General features: G+C 40.8%; 1 protein-coding gene across 4 annotated transcripts in view; it reads left to right on the plus strand.

Annotated features, from left to right (window-relative positions):
• Window positions 1-2,345: 2,345 nt before the first annotated feature.
• The window catches only part of LOC128136207 (sorting nexin-2-like), a 35,857-nt gene continuing 20,784 nt past the window's right edge, over window positions 2,346-17,418 (plus strand). Inside the window, exons 1-8 of one of the 4 annotated variants that reach the window (XM_052775407.1) lie at window positions 2,347-2,549; window positions 3,764-3,830; window positions 4,041-4,084; window positions 4,179-4,320; window positions 9,477-9,555; window positions 13,184-13,259; window positions 15,145-15,258; window positions 15,491-15,584. In XM_052775407.1, coding sequence (XP_052631367.1) covers window positions 2,496-2,549; window positions 3,764-3,830; window positions 4,041-4,084; window positions 4,179-4,320; window positions 9,477-9,555; window positions 13,184-13,259; window positions 15,145-15,258; window positions 15,491-15,584 — 670 coding nt within the window. In that variant the 5' untranslated portion in view covers window positions 2,347-2,495. Of the gene's footprint in view, window positions 2,550-3,763; window positions 3,831-4,040; window positions 4,085-4,178; window positions 4,321-9,476; window positions 9,556-13,183; window positions 13,260-15,144; window positions 15,259-15,490; window positions 15,585-17,418 lie in introns of all 4 variants that reach the window. The other 3 variants (XM_052775409.1, XM_052775410.1, XM_052775411.1) reach the window with 3 other exon arrangements.

Here is a 17,418-nt window from a genome sequence, read left to right on the forward strand (position 1 = left end):
GCTCAATTCTAGGGCCAGTTCTGTTCAATATATTTATCAACAATCTGGATGCAGGAGTTGAATGCACCATTTGCAAGTTTGCTGATGATACCAAACTGGGAGGTGCTGTTAACTCTCTCGAGGGACGAGAGGCCTTGTAGAGGGATCTCCATAGATTTGAGCATTGGACAATGATTAATGGGATGAAATTTAACAAGTTGAAATGCTGATTTCTGCACCTAGGATGGAGTAATGCCGGGCACAAGTATAGATTGGGTGAGGAGTGACTGGAGAGCAGCCCTGCAGAAAGGGATCTGGGGGTGCTGGTTGACAGCAGGCTCAATATGAGTCAGCAGTGTGCCCTGGCAGCCAAGAGGGCAAACTGCATCCTGGGGTGCATCAAACACAGTATAACCAGCCAGTCAAAAGAGGTGATTATCCTGCTGTATTCAGCATTGGTGCGGCCTCACCTTGAGTGAGGATGTGAAGGATGCTTGAATGCATCCAGAGGAGGGCAGCAAAACTGGTGAAAGGGCTGAAAGGCATGTCCTATGAGGAGCAGCTAAGGACTTCGGGTTTGTCTGGTTTGGAGAAAAGGAGGCTGAGGGGCGACCTCATTGCTCTCTGCAGCTTCCTGAGGAGGGGAAATGGAGAGGGAGGTGCTGATCTCTTCTCCCTGGTATCCAGTGATAGGACACGTGGGAATGGTTCAAAGCTGTGTCAGGGGAGGTTTAAACTGGACATTAGGAAGCATTTCTTTACCGAGAGGGTGGTCAAACACTGGAACAGGCTTCCTAGAGAGGTGGTCGATGCCCCAAGCCTGTCAGTGTTTAAGAGGCATTTGGATAATGCCCTTAATAACATGCTTTAACTTTTGGTCAGCCCTGAAGTGGTCAGGCAGTTGAGCTAGATCATGGTTGTAGGTCCCTTCCAACTGAAATAATCTATTGTAAATATATGGTTTGCTGGTGGTCAAAATCAATTAGTGGAGAAAAGAAAGCACGAAGTGTTTGCAGAGCGGAGTTATGCATCCTCTTTAATATAGATGAACTATCTACAGTCTGAAGACAGTAAAAATAAGTAGTCTTACTGGTCAGAATGTCTCATCTACTAATATTTGTATTTTATGAGTTGTGGGCTTTTGGTAGGGGGTGTGTATATATATATAACTTCTCTTGATATGCTCAGTTATCAGCCTATGTGACTTAATCAGTTGTTGTTCAGAGTGCAAAAACTACATTTGGCATAGTGTCCCGTCCCACTTGGTGGGCTCGAGGGAGGTCATCTTTTAGATAGTCCGTTGCCACACACAGGAGTCATGACAATTACTCAGGAGGGACAGGGAAAATTTCAATGCCCCGTTTCGCTCAGCGAATCCCAGGGCAGGAGTCGTGACAATGGCTCCTAAATGCTTGAAATATGTTTTATTTAACATTGACTTATAAACACAAGTGTGGCTAAATTTGGCGTAGCAAATATTTCAAATAAAAAACTTGACACCTAACAGCCATAGCAAAATATTCCTAACAACAAGGTAGGAGGAAGAGAAGAGATGAGAGAGAGAGAAGAAAGAGAAGAAAAGGAGAGGTAAGTATCACCGCCCTTGGATCCAGCGAGGAAAGGGTCTCGATAGTAACTGTCTGGATTCCTCAGGCGGCAGGCGCACTCCTGGGGGTTGGTCTTCCCCCCCTTTTATACCGTATTGTGGGGTTTTCTCAAAGTTCTTGAGGAGGGAGTTGGGGGGGTCGGTGATGCCCCCTTATCCCATTTAACTTGTTTACACAACTGCTGTGGTAAGGGCCCATGGCAAAACTCCGAACCTGTGACAAAACATCCAAAGCGCAACAGCTAGAAAGCCTCCCAGAAAGACAATCGCCAGAAAGCCTCTTTGAGGCACAACCACTAGAAAGCCTCCCAGAAACAGTTCACTACCCCACCTCCGCAGGGCATGTCCTGTTTTGACTGCTTGTGGCTACCTGCTTGGTTGTTTGAGACAAAATGGTTGCCAGTCTCTCAGTCTCTTGGTCCCTCACACATAGGTGCTGAAAAAGAGTGGTCTGTGGTGGAAAAAATGTCATTAGTTTTCATGATATATCATATAGAAATGAATGAATGATTTAGCAGTTTTGTGACTACTTTAAAAGACTTTACCTGGCAGCATATATAAAAAAAAAATGCATACTTAATTTTACTTTAACCTATTATTCACTAGAAACTTGGATGTCCCCTCTAGTTTTACCGACATATTTAGAGAAATTATCTGAGAGACAAATGGATGTTATTTATAAATGATCTTATTAAACTTATGTATTATCACTTTTTAATGTGCATGCTTGGTATCTTTTGTAGTGCACATCTATCTCTATCATACAAAAACTTTTTTGTGAACTCAAAATCTTTATCTAGAAGCCACAGAAGAAGTTTCGTTGGACAGTCCAGAGAGGGATCCAGTACTTTCACCAGAACCTACTGCTGCAATCACTTCTGTAACACCTACTACATTAGTAGCTGCCAGAATGGAATTGAAAAGTTTAACAGCCCCTGTGATTTTTGATAGATCCAGAGAAGAGGTACTGAGAAAATTTTTAACATATATTTTGATGACTATGGAAATGTCTTGTTGGGGGCTGTGTGTGTGGTACACGTTTGCTATTTGTTGGTTTTGTTGGGGTTTTTTTAATGCAGTTCCTAATTACTCATGGGATCATTCTTTGGTAAAGGGAAGTATGCAAGAGAACAACTATTCTGTTTATTTTGTGTTTAATATGTATCTGACTCAATATCATGAGTATTCATTGCTTAGGTGATGAGATCTGTAGTGTGAGGAATAACACGCTCCATTCCTACAGGACAGGTATTGTAAAAGTGTGTGAAGGGAGCAAGTGTTGAGCTAGATGGAGGAGAAATGTTGAAGATGTGTATTAATTCATACTAGCATGTTACAGGTTTTAACTTGGATTTCTGAAGCTGTTGTTAATGAGGAAATGGAGGAAGTAGTTGTTAGCATTATTCCGCATACTAACAAACAGCTGAGGCTGGTCATAGTTTTACCACTTAATTTGCTATTTACATTTGGCATTCCATTCAAAGTCTGTGCATTGGCAAATACCATTCATTCTAGAATATGCTCCTAGAAAACATCACTGATGAATGAGGTTTGGCAAACAAGACTTGCCTGGGACTCAATGATGGCTGCTTCCCCAGATGCCTTAAACTGACACTTCATTCTGATTTTCTTCACCTTCAACCTTGGCACACTGTCTATTCTGCCATGGTGTTTAACTACTTCTGTTTTATCAAACTTATGTATATTGCATGAAAGATTAGGAAATTCTGTGATCACACAGCTCAGGCAAGTATCTGAAAATTCTGTAGTTGTTGCTTTCCCCATCCCCAACTCTTCAACTACAGATACCATTAATAATGAGGAATATATCTGTCTTTTGATTAGAAGCTTATAGAAACATTGTGAGAGCATTTTTGAACCTCTGTGCCTGCTGGAATTGGAGGAGATAAAATGAGCATTTCCCCAAGATAAATGTTTACTAAAACTCTGAGGCCAACAAGTCTGAAGAAGAGGTTGCCACACTAAAAATTTTTTTAGGAAGGCTCACAATTAAAAACCAAGATGTGAAATTATGTTTACTTAAAATTGGATGGTGGGTCTAGAAGAGCTTTTTAGTCATTGAGACATACTGACCCTTCCTCTATATCCTTATCTTTGTACCCATACGTAGTATGAATGCACATTAACTTGTTAAATATGGCATACATTTTTTTCTAGATTGAAGAGGAAGCAAATGGAGATTTTCTTGATATAGAAATCAATGTATCAGACCCAGAGAAAGTTGGTAAGTGACTTGAACCTAGTAAGTCATATGTTAGGCTGTCTTACCTCTTAGAGATTATTCTGAGATTTTAGCATAATTCCTTATTCAGTTATCTTTTTATGGTTTTTAGTATGTAAATAAAAAGCTATTTAATATGTATTCTGGAAAAAAAATGCGTGTGGAGGGATTAAGGTAACTTGCCTTAGGATAAGTATTTTAATTTTCTTACAGGGGATGGCATGAATGCTTATATGGCATACAGAGTAACAACAAAGGTAACTAGTGCAACATATATTTGCAAATAACTTTATATCACAGCTGAGGAGATGCATCAGTAAGTCATAACTAAAATTACTTTTCTTTTTTTAGACATCCCTTTCCATGTTTAACAAAAATGAATTCTTTGTTAAAAGAAGATTTAGTGATTTCCTTGGCTTGCACAGCAAATTAGCAATGAAGTACATGCATATTGGTTACATTGTGCCTCCCGCTCCAGAAAAAAGTATTGTAGGTAAGTCTACTTTCTGTAAGGTTGAATGCATGCATGTGATTTCAGTACTATAATATAAATGAAATATTCTAATACCAATTCTGCTTGTAAAATAAATATACATGGAACTTGGTAATATGGTGGGACTTACTGTTATGTAAGCAAGCTCTGGGTGTGACTTAAGGTCCTAGTGTAGAGACTTTCTTTGGCTACAGATAACTTGGGAAAACTCACAGACTCTGTAGGACCTTTCTCCAAAGAGCACAAAGCTCCCACTTTAAACTTGAACTGCCTACCCTTCAGTGCTTGGGTAGTATTTAGTCACATCTAAAAGTGTATAGTCCACATGCTTATAATTTTGGAAAGAAAAAAAAAATAGAGCTTTCTAGGCTGATTTAAAATGAGGCATCTTAAAGCAGAGAGCTGGCAAAACAGCTGAAAGCAGATGACATGCATTTACACTACACACGCGTTTAGTTTATTTTATTTTACTTTTTAAGTCTGCAGTCTTAATATGAAATGTCCTACTGTCATGGTTTAACCCTGGTAGGCAGCTAAGCACTGCACAGCTGCTTGCTTGCTCCCCCTTCCAAGAGAATCGGAAGGGTAAGAGTGAGAAAACTTGTGGGTTGAGATGATAAAGACCATTTAATAAGAAAAAAAAGGAAGGGGGAAAAAACCCACAAAAAACAATGCATAAATAAGAACAAAACCAAGATAAACAAGTGATGCAAAGAAACCAAATTGCTCGCTACCCACTGACCAATACCCAGCCAGTCCCTGAGCAACAGCAGCCCTGGCAACACACACCCCACCCCTGCTCCAGTTTATTGCTGAGAGTGATGTCATATGGTATGGAATATCCCTTTGGTCAGTTGGGGTCAGCTGTCCTGGCTGTGTCCCTTCCCAGCTTCTTGTGCACTCCCAGCCTACTCGCTGGCAGGGCAGTGTGAGAAACAGAGAAGGCCTTGACACTGTGTAAGCACTGCTCAGCAATAAATAAAACATCAGTGTGTTATCAACACTGTTTCCAGAACAAATTCAAAACATAGCACCATATGAGCTGCTATGAAGAAAATTAACTCCATCTCAGCTAGACCCAGTACAATCTCCACCCCTTATTCAATACCGTTTACATCATGCTCAGGTCCCACGCTATCCCATCCCTCATTAACTACCACCACCCTTCCCGTCCTTTGATATATATACAGATATCATTCCCTTAGTCTATGGGTCATCCCTGTAAAATGTCCATAAAATGCCAATAAAAATGTCTGTTGAGTTCATTTACTCCGTGACTTTGGAGTCCATCTGTTATGGTGGTCACTCAGGACAGGAGGGATGGTGTGTTGTGTTGGATTGTTGTCTAACAAATCCAGCTCAGGTTGCGTCACGCTGTACTTGCCTGGTTCCTCATGAGATTCAGTCTTCATTGGTTTGGGTGACTCCTGCTGTAATACCTTTTGCATATGGCAGCCACAGCAGTGGCGACATACAGCAAGCCCACAATGGAGGAATCTTCTGAGAGGCCAGGCAGGGTAGATAGCTATTTAATCTTCCTTGTACTTAAGGCAGCTATACCAAAAGCCTACCTTGAAGTACCCTCTCCTGAGGTAGTTTATGCCAAGGATGCATGTGCCCTCCTGGCCAGTCACAATAGGATGCTTTTGTCACTCATTCCCAGTTAGGCTTACCTTAGCCTCCAACAGAGGCAGCTTTTTGGATCCCCCTATCACTCCAGAAATACGGATGGGTTGTGCCCCTTTGTAACCTGATAGCATTAGGGTACACTGTGCACTGGTGTCAACTACAGCCTTATACTCCTTTGGGTCTGCTGTGCCAGGCCATTGAACCCACACAGTCCAGTAAACCCAGTTGTCGCTTTCCCCTGCCTGGCCGGAGGCAGGGCCTATTTATTCCTGGTCAGAGTATTTATTACTTGATTTTTGTAACTGCAAACCAGAAGTCCCTTCATCAGGGTCAGAAGTAAGATCAGCCCTTCTACTCTGCCCAATAGAAACTGGAGCAGTAATTTTCCTGTATGGACGCCTTTTGGCTGTTGTGGGAAAAACAGACTCAACTTGAGCAATTTAACTTAATTTAAAACATTTAATTACTGATTTGGGTATTGGGGGGGGGGGGGGGGGAAGACAAACACTTAAGGAAAACACTTTTCCTCCGCCTTTCCCAGGCTCAACTTCAGTCCAGACACCTCTTGTCCCCCCTTCATAGTCCCCACTCCCCTTGTTATCAGTGCAAGGCCTTTGACACTGTCTCTCATGGCATACTCCTGGAGAAGCTGGCGTCTTGTGGCCTGGATAAGTGCACTATTCACTGGGTGAAAAACTGGCTGGATGGCTGAGCCCAGAGGGTAGTGGTGAATGGGGTGAAATCCAGTTGGCGGCGGGTCACGAGTGGTGTTCCTCAGGGCTCGGTGTTGGGCCCTGTTCTGTTTAACATCTTTATTGATGATTTGGATGAGGGGATTGAGTGCACCCTCAGCAAGTTTGCAGACGACACCAAGTTGGGAGGCAGGGTCGATCTGCTTGAGGGTAGGGAGGCTCTACAAAGAGATCTGGACAGGCTGGATCGATGGGCTGAGGCCAATTGTATGAAGTTTAACACGGCCAAGTGCTGGGTCCTGCACTTCGGTCACGGCAACCCCATGCAGCGCTACAGGCTTGGGGAAGAGTGGCTGGAAAGCTGCCCAGCAGAGAAAGACCTGGGGGTGCTGGTTGATAGCCGGCTGAATATGAGCGAGCAGTGTGCCCAGGTGGCCAAGAAGGCCAATCGCATCCTAGCCTGTATCAGGAACAGTGTGGCCAGCAGGAACAGGGAGGTGATTGTTCCCCTGTACTCGGCACTGGTGAGGCCGCACCTCGAGTACTGTGTTCAGTTTTGGGCCCCTCACTACAGGAAAGACATTGAGCTGCTTGAGCGTGTCCAGAGAAGGGCAACCAAGTTGGTGAGGGGCCTTGAGCACAAGTCTTATGAGGAGCGGCTGAGGGATCTGGGGTTGTTCAGTCTAGAAAAGAGGAGGCTGAGGGGAGACCTTATCGCTCTCTACAACTACCTGAAAGGGGGTTGTAGTGAGGTGGGTGTTGGTCTCTTCTGTCAGGTGTCTGGAGATAGGACAAGAGGAAATGGCCTCAAGTTGAGGCAAGGGAGATTTAGGTTAGATATTAGGAAAAATTTTTTTACTGAGAGGGTTGTCAAACATTGGAATGGGCTGCCCAGGGAAGTGGTTGAGTCACCATCCCTGGAGGTATTCAAAAAGCGAGTGGACAGGGTACTCCAGGGCATGGTTTAGGGGGCATGGTTAATGGTTGGACTTGATGATCTTGAAGGTCTTTTCCAACCGAAATGATTCTATGATTCTATGATTCTATGATGATCTTACACTCAGTCCCTTCACAGTGAGGCCACAGGTGGTGCAGGAGGTTGGGGTCAGGACACAATGGTTTCTTTTTGCCACTCCTTGTTCCTTACTCTTATCTTCTGCTGCTCTTTCCTTCTACTCATTTCCTCTGCTCCAGCATGGGTTCCTCCACAGGCTGCAGTCCCTTCAGGGGTGTACCTGCTCCAGCATGGAGTTCCCCCTACTGCTCTGGCCTTGTTTCTTTTTTCCCTCGAACATACTGCTTCTCCTGTCCTGACCACTCATCTTGACAGATGAGGCCCAAGTCATAGCTTGTTTGTGAACATCTGGAGGAGTGGAAGAAGCCCATGGAATATCTCTCTGTTAAAGGACAGGCGATAGTAGTTAATAAGAATGTATAAATCTGTATGTTGGGTATGAAGGTGGTTTAAGTATGTAGTTTCAGTTGTAAGTGTTGGTAAGAAGGGATTTCAGTAATGAGAATTAAATACAATGGTGTGGTTAGAAGATATATGTGTATTAAATTATGTGGGACCTGAGCATGACGAAATGGTATGGAATAAGGGGTGGAGATTGTATTCGGTCTGGCTGAGATGGAGTTAATTCTCCCCATAGCAGACCTCGTAGTGCTGTGCTCTTCATTGGTAGCTAGAAAGGTGTTGATAACACACCAGTGTTTTGGCTACTGCTGAGCAGTGCTGGCACAGCATCAAGGCTGTCTCTCCAACATTTTTGCCCCCCTCACTGGCAGGCTGGGGCTGGGCAAGATCTTGGGAGGGGACATAGCCAGGACAGCTGACCCAAACTGATGAAACAGATATTCCATACCATATGATGTCATCTCAGCTATAAAAGCTAAGTAAAAGGAGATGGAAGTGGGGGCATTCGTTATTTACATTTGTTTTCCGGAGCAACCGCTATGAGTACTGAAGCCCTGCTTCCCAGGAAGTGGCCAGACATTGCCTGCTGATGGGAAGTAGAGAATAAAATCTTTTTTTTTCCTTTCCTTTCACACACGACCTTTTGACCCACGAGCCTTTTGTTATATTTTCTCTCCCCTGACCAGTTGAGGAGGGGGAGTGATAGAGCGGCTTTGGTGGGCACCTGGCACCCAGCCAGGGTCAACCCACCACAACCGCCCTTTCTTAAATATGTTTTCATAGAGGCACCACAAACTTCTCTGGCTCAGCTTTGGCCTGTGGTGGGTCTATTGTTAAGCCGGCTGGAACCAGCTGTGACCAGCATAGGGTAGTCTCTGACCTCCTCCCACAGAGATCACCCCTGCAGGGCCTGCCCCCCCCGAAACCTTGCCATTTATACCCAATCCCTTAATTAAAAAGAAACCCTAAAAACCAACCCCCCCCAAAAAAACCCACACACACTTATTTTTAGAAATTAGAAAATACTAGAATAAAAATATTAGTTATGAGTATACCAATCAATAGACTTATAAACTAAGATTTAATTTCTTGTTCTGCTTTATTAGAGTAACGGTTTTCTTCTGAACACAAGTGACCAATAAGGCTGTGACCTTTATTTAGATTGTCTTCATAAATGCAAATTCAACTAGTTTTTTAATAACTTTAATCACAATAGATGTATTGCAGGAAATTGCATATTTCATAGACGTTTCCCACAAAAGTGTGCAGCGTGTGGTGTTTGTGTTCTTTGTATCCTGTGGCACTTTTCATTGTAATTTGGCTTAAACTTAGCTGAGCTTAATCTTCTAATCATATCAGTTCCATTAATGATTTCTTTATGATAACGTAAAATCAATATGATGCAATTTTCTTCAAAGGCATGACCAAGGTTAAAGTAGGCAAGGAAGATTCTTCATCTGCTGAATTTGTAGAAAAAAGAAGAGCAGCATTAGAAAGGTAATATATGTATCTAACTAAAACTTGTTTAGTGTCAAAATGAATTTTAATATACTACATTGGCTCTGTAACTGGGATCTAGACCATTTATACTTAGGTGGATTCTGGAGTCTGTATGCAGGTGCCCAATTTTTGTGTAGAGATGGAATAATTCCCGTTAATAATAGGAAATGTAGAATTATTCATAGGGAGAATTAGAGTTACCTCTTTTCAAACAGATCACTTCTGAAAATTGAGGTTGCAGAGATCCAGTAAGCAAAACTTTCCTCATCAGCTTACTTACACATTGTGATTTTAAGGCATTAAATCACTTCAATGCAACTATTTCATATAAAATTGACTGTTGGGCAGGGGGAAGGATGAAAGAAACCTTTAGTCAGTTGAAACTATAATGGCCTTCTGATGACTTATAATGCATTAGTGTGACTAGCTATATTTTGATGTAAGAGATAGCAGATCTCTGTCACCCAGCACTGGCATACAACTGGTATTGTTCAAATACCTTTGCTATGGAAGGGTGTCACAGGAGAAGAGTCAGAGATCACTCAGACAGATCTTATCTAGTAGTTGGTTTATTGAGATCTAATCAGTAGATTTAGGTATGTAAAATATTTAATAAGTACAGATGGATTGGCGGTCAATACTCTGCTATTTACTATACTTAAAGTTAGTATGGGATACAAAGATCATCGCGTAAGCTTACTAAACGTATCTTAAATATTACATGCATGCAAAAAATGTCACTTACCAACACATCGATGCCTGGTGTCAGGTAAGGGATCTCTCAGCCTCGAGGGGTAACCTTGAGAGGCATCCCTGCTCAAGGGGAGATCACTGCCACGCAGCCAGCTGCTATGGAGGGAGAACTCAATGGAGCCTGATGGCTGCAGATATTTATAGCGTAAAGTGGTTGGCTCGTAGTCAGGTTCTCTGCTATGTTCATGCAGTTTCTGCCGCTTGTCAGCCCAGTCTCCAGCCAAACCGTTTTTGTGGGTTTGGTGCTGGGTTCTCGCCGATAGCCTTACACAATAGGATTAACTTTGGTTAGACCTACTCGTTGAGCATCTGCCTGGACCAAAGTTCAGTTAGTTCAAACAGGAGGAGTGCACCCGTCACAAAGGGTACTGTCACTGATGTGCTGCATCATCCCTTCCTGTTGACATGGCTGGTAAAGCCTTTCAAAAGCAACTAGTAAAACTTCTATAACTTATGGTCACATACAGCTGAGTCAAGTATACAGACTTAATTTTGGTATGATTTTATAATATGCCCATTGCTGTGATGTGATTCTATGTGATTATTACATCATATGAAAACAATATACCATTTAACAGTTTCAGTTAAACTAGAAAATTAATAGAAATCAAAGGTTTTTGATTGTATGTCAAACAGCATATCTAACAGATAATATATGAAGCTCTTGAGCTTTTGGAGTTCCAGAAGCAATCTTAATTGGAAAAATATCTATTCAGAATCTTGTTGCTACCATCCTTCCATTTCTTAACTAATAGAAGAACATCTGAACTGATGTTGACCCTCAAAATACTGATAGGTTGTCCTATCTTACAGCTGTTCATCACTAAAGATTGGTATACAGCTTAACGTTTGCTACTTAAAATTGTACCATTAAGTTACTGAAATAGTTCTATCACTTGGAGCAGAACTCTGAAACACATCCTGGCTATACAACAAGCCTGTTGCTGAAAGAGTGGTGGTATAAGATATGAAGACTTGGAATAACAGCTGGGATTGGAGTAATTAGACTTAAGACAACCAAACAACCACTTCCAGACAACTTTAGGTCTCTGTCTGTGATAGAGATGACTGGTTTCCTCCTTGGTTGGTCACTTGAACAACAGAACTCGGATTAGGAAAAGTTTAATTCACAAATTTGCGTGCATGCTTTAAAGATTGCTTTGTCATTTATTTTGTTAAAGGAGTTAAACTAGTATACCACTTTCAGTGGATGTTAAGCACTCTTCCCATACTGGGGAAGGGACTCCTCAGTACTTCTGACAGTGTTGGGAAGGCTTCACGGTATATTCTCTTTTTTCAGAAAGACCATGAAAGTCTTATCTGGCAACGAGCAACTTTTTCATCATGTTCCTAAGCCAATTTTAGCTAGCTTTTCCATTCAGAACCAAAAAGTCACCTATCTACTGAGGTGTTCAAAAGGTATTTAGAGGCAGTGGTTATGTTGCTGTTTCCTAAAGCCAAGGAAAACATATTAACGTGCCCCAGAGAGACCAAAGAAATCTGTTCTAGATTGCTCTTTCTAGATTGCCCAGAGCTATGGGGAAAGTGGGCAGAAAAGCAATATGTGCCTTTTTTATTGAATTCACTGAAATTTATGCCTTAGAATAGTGAACTTAAGTACTACAAGTCTGACAGGTGTCTTCAAGTATACCTCTAGTTGTCTCCAGTGAAAACGTTAGTTATCTCCCTTGGAGTAAGTGCTATTCTTTAGCAGCAAAGTTCTAAAGAAAAAGCTCTTTGCCGCATCAACTTTAACTCGTACTTGCTATTGACTGTCAGAACAAGCAAGGAAAAGTTGAGCAATCTAATGTATGAAATAGTTTCGCTGCAACTCTTAGCTTCTTAAGAAGAAAAATAAGTATCTAGTGGCCATATCTAATGGAGGATGGAGAAAATATATTGTGTTTACAATATCAATGTACTCAAACTTTCAGTTAAGTCCCAGTCTATATAACTCTCTAGGACAGTTTCCAAGCAATTTGTGACTGTAATGGGGCAGTTCTGGCACTTTACAGCTGAAGCTTGAGCAAAACCAAAGCTTTGCAAAAAGTACAAATACTGTTAATGGTGTTCTGTTAGTACATCTTAATTGGCAATATTGCATACTTTCTCACACTCCCATGATCTTTTGAGGTATTAAGTTTCTGTAAAGCATCCTTGTAAATATCAGTCACTTTCCATTAATACATAATATTAAAATCAGTTATGACAAACTTGCAGCAGTTTTTAGTGAATGAGCACTGTATAAATTTCCCTCTTCAACTCATATTTGTACAATCAATAGTTTTTAGATCCAAGCAGAAATGCAAAAAATTGCAAAAGGAAGGAGTTGCACTAATTTAACTTCTGGGTGAATGAGTCCTATAGAACTAATATAGGTTGAAGGCTGTCTAGCCAGCGAATAAATAGTTCATACCCAGAGCAAAATCAGCTCACTTCTCCAAGACTTTCTTTAATTCTAAAACAAACCAGCCAGAATTAGCTGTAACAAAAAGCCTGTTCACTGCACTGTATGAGAATGTGTTTAAGGAAGCCCATCTATTTTCTGGCTTAAACTGTTTGTTGTTAAAGCAGGAAGCCTTCACTGAGGTGTTAAAAATATCAAGTATATTATTTTAATACTGTGCAACATAGATTTATGGCAAATTATGACACCTTAAGAAGTTTGATGTAAACAAACTAGGTTAGAAACCACTGCCAGCAACTTGTCTTTAGAGGTGACTTTACAAGTATTCAAACCCCATTAGATAATGAGGAAAGGTTACATGCTGCCTGCATTGTACCTATTCTTTAGCTAAAGGACACTTTCCAATGCTGTCAGGCACATGAAATCTGTTTTGTTATCTAATATTTTAACTTTTTTAAATCATAGGTATCTACAAAGAACAGTAAAACACCCTACCTTGTTGCAGGATCCAGATTTAAGGCAGTTCTTGGAAAGTTCTGAGGTATTTACATTCTTTTAAGTTCCTTATTTGTTTCCAGATATGGTAATGTACAAAGTAATGTACTCTTTGTATTGAGACCTAATCTCCTAAATTCATATGAAATCAAATTGGACTGTACCCTTCATGGGACAGTGACAAAAGGCTACTTAGGTAATCATGTACAAAGTCTGTTGCCTCTACCTCTGATAAATCTTAGGTTGGTAGTGACCAAAAGCTATCTGCTGTTCAGTGACTTCTGCCAAGTGAGTTGGTCTGTCCAGTTCTGAGTGAAGCTCATCATACACAGAGTGAAAATCCATAATCAGTGCTACTGAGGGTTAATTAAGACCATGAATTAAACTGACTTGGAAACAGTTCTTGCCTCTAGGAGTCAAGCTAGAGGTTTATTGGTATGATAGTGTAAACAGGCATGCAGTGCTGCTGTCCACGCTAGATGTTTTGTGGATAGAGGACTTTGGTCACCAGTGCTATCAATCTGGCATCTTTCACAAAATGAAATATATTGCAGAACAGATTGTCTGTTATGTCTCCAAAAACATAAGTCTATAAATGTGCATAGTGGATTTGCTGTAATAGTGGATTGTCTTTTGGCCAATGTCAATATCTTAGCTGTGCTAATAAGTCACAGAGGCCTCGATACTGACAAAAGCATCATTGATAGATAAAGTGTCAATGCTGCTGACACAAAGTATCAGATACGAAAGGTAAATGGCCTGACATCAGGGCCACTTTGTACAGCATATTTAGACTAACGTTAACAAAAAATAATATCAGTTTAAAGTTTTTTAACTTACTCCTGAGGATTTCTAAGTACCTCACAAATGCACAGTTCTCGCAATACTCATGAGGTAGGTTTTGAAACCTGGCCTATATTTAAAAGCAAAAAGACATCAGCTTTTTATGATCTGTTGTCATGGTTTAACCCCAGCCAGCAACTAAACACCATGCAGCCACTCACTCACTCCCCCCCACCCAGTGGGATGGGGGAGAGAATCGCGGAAAAAAAAGTATAACTCATGGCTTGAGATAAGAACAGTTTAATAGGACAGGAAGGAAGAAAATAATAATGATGATAATAATAATAAAATGACAATAATAATAATAAAAGGATTGGAATATACAAAACAAGTGATGCACAATGCAATTGCTCACCACCCGCCGACTAACGCCCAGTTAGTCCCCAAGCAGCGATCCCTCCCAGCCCCACTCCCCCCAGTTTATATACTGGGCATGACGTCACATATTATGGAATACCCCGTTGGCCACTTTGGGTCAGCTGCCCTGGCTGTGTCCCCTACTAACTTCTTGTGCACCTCCATCCTTCTTGCTGGCTGGGCATGAGAAGCTGAAAAATCCTTGACTTCAGACTAAACACTACTTAGCAACAACTGAAAACATCAGTGTGTTATCAACATTCTTATACTGAACTCAAAACATAGCACTGTACCATCTACTAGGAAGACAATTAACTCTATCCCAGCTGAAAGCAGGACATCTGTATACAGTGTGAATCTTGCATTATAATGAAGTGTTTTACAGAATTTCTGTATCTTATTGTAAATCTAAGCTTTTCTGTTTCTGTAGTGGCAGTTTGTTCTCTGTAGTATATAGGTGGCTAGTTAGGACCTTTGGCTAGTTCATGACTTCTTACAAGTAGGTTGTTTGTTCCATTTAAATGTAAAGGTGTAGAAGAAAAGTGAATAGTCTATATTGTTAAGTTTGCCTCTGAGAATGTAAAAATAGTAAAACTGAGAAATTAGATTCCACTATATTGTAACACATAGGACTAAAGAATATAGTCTATTCTTTTCTTTCCCCCTTGTACCCAGTTAAACCTCCAGCCTTTTAACCACTCTGTTTGCCCTTATTTGTCATTCATTTCCAGCTGCCGAGAGCAGTTAACACCCAGGCTCTGAGTGGAGCAGGAATATTGAGGATGGTAAACAAGGCTGCTGACGCTGTCAACAAAATGACAATCAAGATGAATGAATCAGATGCAGTAAGAGCTGATTTATTTTTATTACTTGAATAATGAGTCGAATTAATGAGGCTCGACAATTGCATTTTAAAGCTGTAGAAGTAGAAAATGAGATCGTAACTTGCTTATTGGCTTGGATTCTTAGCTGTAGCAGTTGACCATCCTAGCAATAAATGGATAATTTGCTTCTTTAAAACAAGACATGCTGTTGGTAATCTAAATTATAATTCTAGACTCTTTCCTCTTTTGTCAGTGGTTTGAAGAAAAACAGCAGCAATTTGAGAATCTGGATCAGCAACTTAGGAAACTTCATGCCAGTGTTGAAGCATTAGTCTGCCGCAGAAAAGGTATCTTTACTTTTATGTGACTGCATGAGCTTAAGTGCTTAGAGCTTTAGAAAATGTTCATGAAACAGGAACTTAGTATGTCAGAGCTCTTAACTAACAAATAGTTAGTTTTACAGTAAATTTTAATGCAAAAGTCTTCTAACTCTACCTTTTAGTTTAAACTGCTCTAGCATTTCTGGTATATCTGTTTTTAATTTTCATTTTATCCAGAATATATATCATTCCTTCTGTTGAACTTGAAAGTTACTATATTGTTTAGCATGAAATTTTTGTCTTGCAGAGATTTCATACCATAACTAGCAAGTGATATGCTACAGTAGACATCTATAAATGTATCTAGATCTCATGGTGTCACCCGACACCAAGGGGACAGACAGGTTCTTTTAGGGATCCTTGGCAGAATGATGACAGCACTAAGTCGTAGTTACAATTAAAGCTTTATTTTTCTTAACAGGATTTTATGATTAGTATAGCACAGAATTTATAATCACAATAGCACAAGATTTCTATAAGCATAATCAGTGTAGTACAATTTTATAAGTAATGAAGTACAGAATTTTATAGCACCACTTTTAGCTTATGGTTTCTAATCACCTGGACCCTCTGCAGATTGGGTCAAATCTTAATACTTGGTTTGCTGTATCAACATAACAATCATAATCTAGACTCAAAAAACATATAAAAGAATATGAGTCACTCAATCCTCAGAGGAAGCAGACGACGGTGGAGGCATCCCTGGACACCAGGAGGTCACAGGTCTTACTTTCCAGCAGCAGTTCTGGTCCAAGTTCCCACTTAGGACTTGTAACTGCTTGATTTTATATACAGTGCTCTGTATGCTGTTATGCTTACTTGTTCTGTGACGGGGTCATCACCACCACCTGGTTGGCTGGGTGCCTGGGACCTTCAAGGCCAGTAAGGAAAGGATTAGTCAGTCTGGCACCCAGGAATCTTGAGGCCAACAGGGAGGGGAAGAAGAAATCTGTTTGGTTCGTCTACTTGGTTCACATGACCTCCAGGGCCTGATAATGAGGGGAAAGGGGACTAATACGTGACCAGCTTGGTCACAGAGAATGGCCATTTGCCTTATGGTTAGCATAATTAATGCCATTTTATATTATCAGGGGTCAGGAGCAGTGGGTACTGGTCATACCCCATCCCCTGACACTGTCACAAACAGGGAAGGATGCCAGCGGTGGTGGTACCATCACCTCTTGTTCACAGCCTACAGCTTAGTAATGGGGTCATAAGGAGGACTCTACGGCAATAATGAGCTGCTTGTTGTCTTAAGGCTGTTCATCTGAGGAGGGAGGAGAGTATAAAACATTGCTTTTTAGTAACTGATATGCATAAAGATTTAAAGCAAGATATAACACAAAATAATGTAATTCCAACAGCCATAATAAGAACTAATATTAACAGAACGTGACAGGCCCATGCTCTGAAGTCAGGTAACCAAGACCACAGCCAAAACCAGGCAGTTGATAGATCCTCTGACAAGGGTTGCTTGAGTTGTTTGGTGAAAGGTACGCACTAGTCTTTGAATGATGTTTATATGATATTCAATTTGTCTAGATTTGTTAGCATAAAAACAAGTGGTGTTTGACAGTACACATACACCTCCTTGTGATACTAGAAGATAATCTATGGCCCAATGGTTTTTAATAACTAATTGTGAAAGTGAACTAATTTCCAATTGCAAATTCTTTAAAACATCTACAGTAGCATTTTGGACAATTTCAAGCACAGCAGAAGTATTTACAATAGCTTTTTCTGACTCAATAATACCTAAACTTGGAAACAATGCATACATAAATTGATGGAATCTCGTTGG

Source organism: Harpia harpyja, chromosome W (genome assembly GCF_026419915.1).
Source record: "Harpia harpyja isolate bHarHar1 chromosome W, bHarHar1 primary haplotype, whole genome shotgun sequence".
NCBI lineage: Eukaryota > Metazoa > Chordata > Aves > Accipitriformes > Accipitridae > Harpia > Harpia harpyja.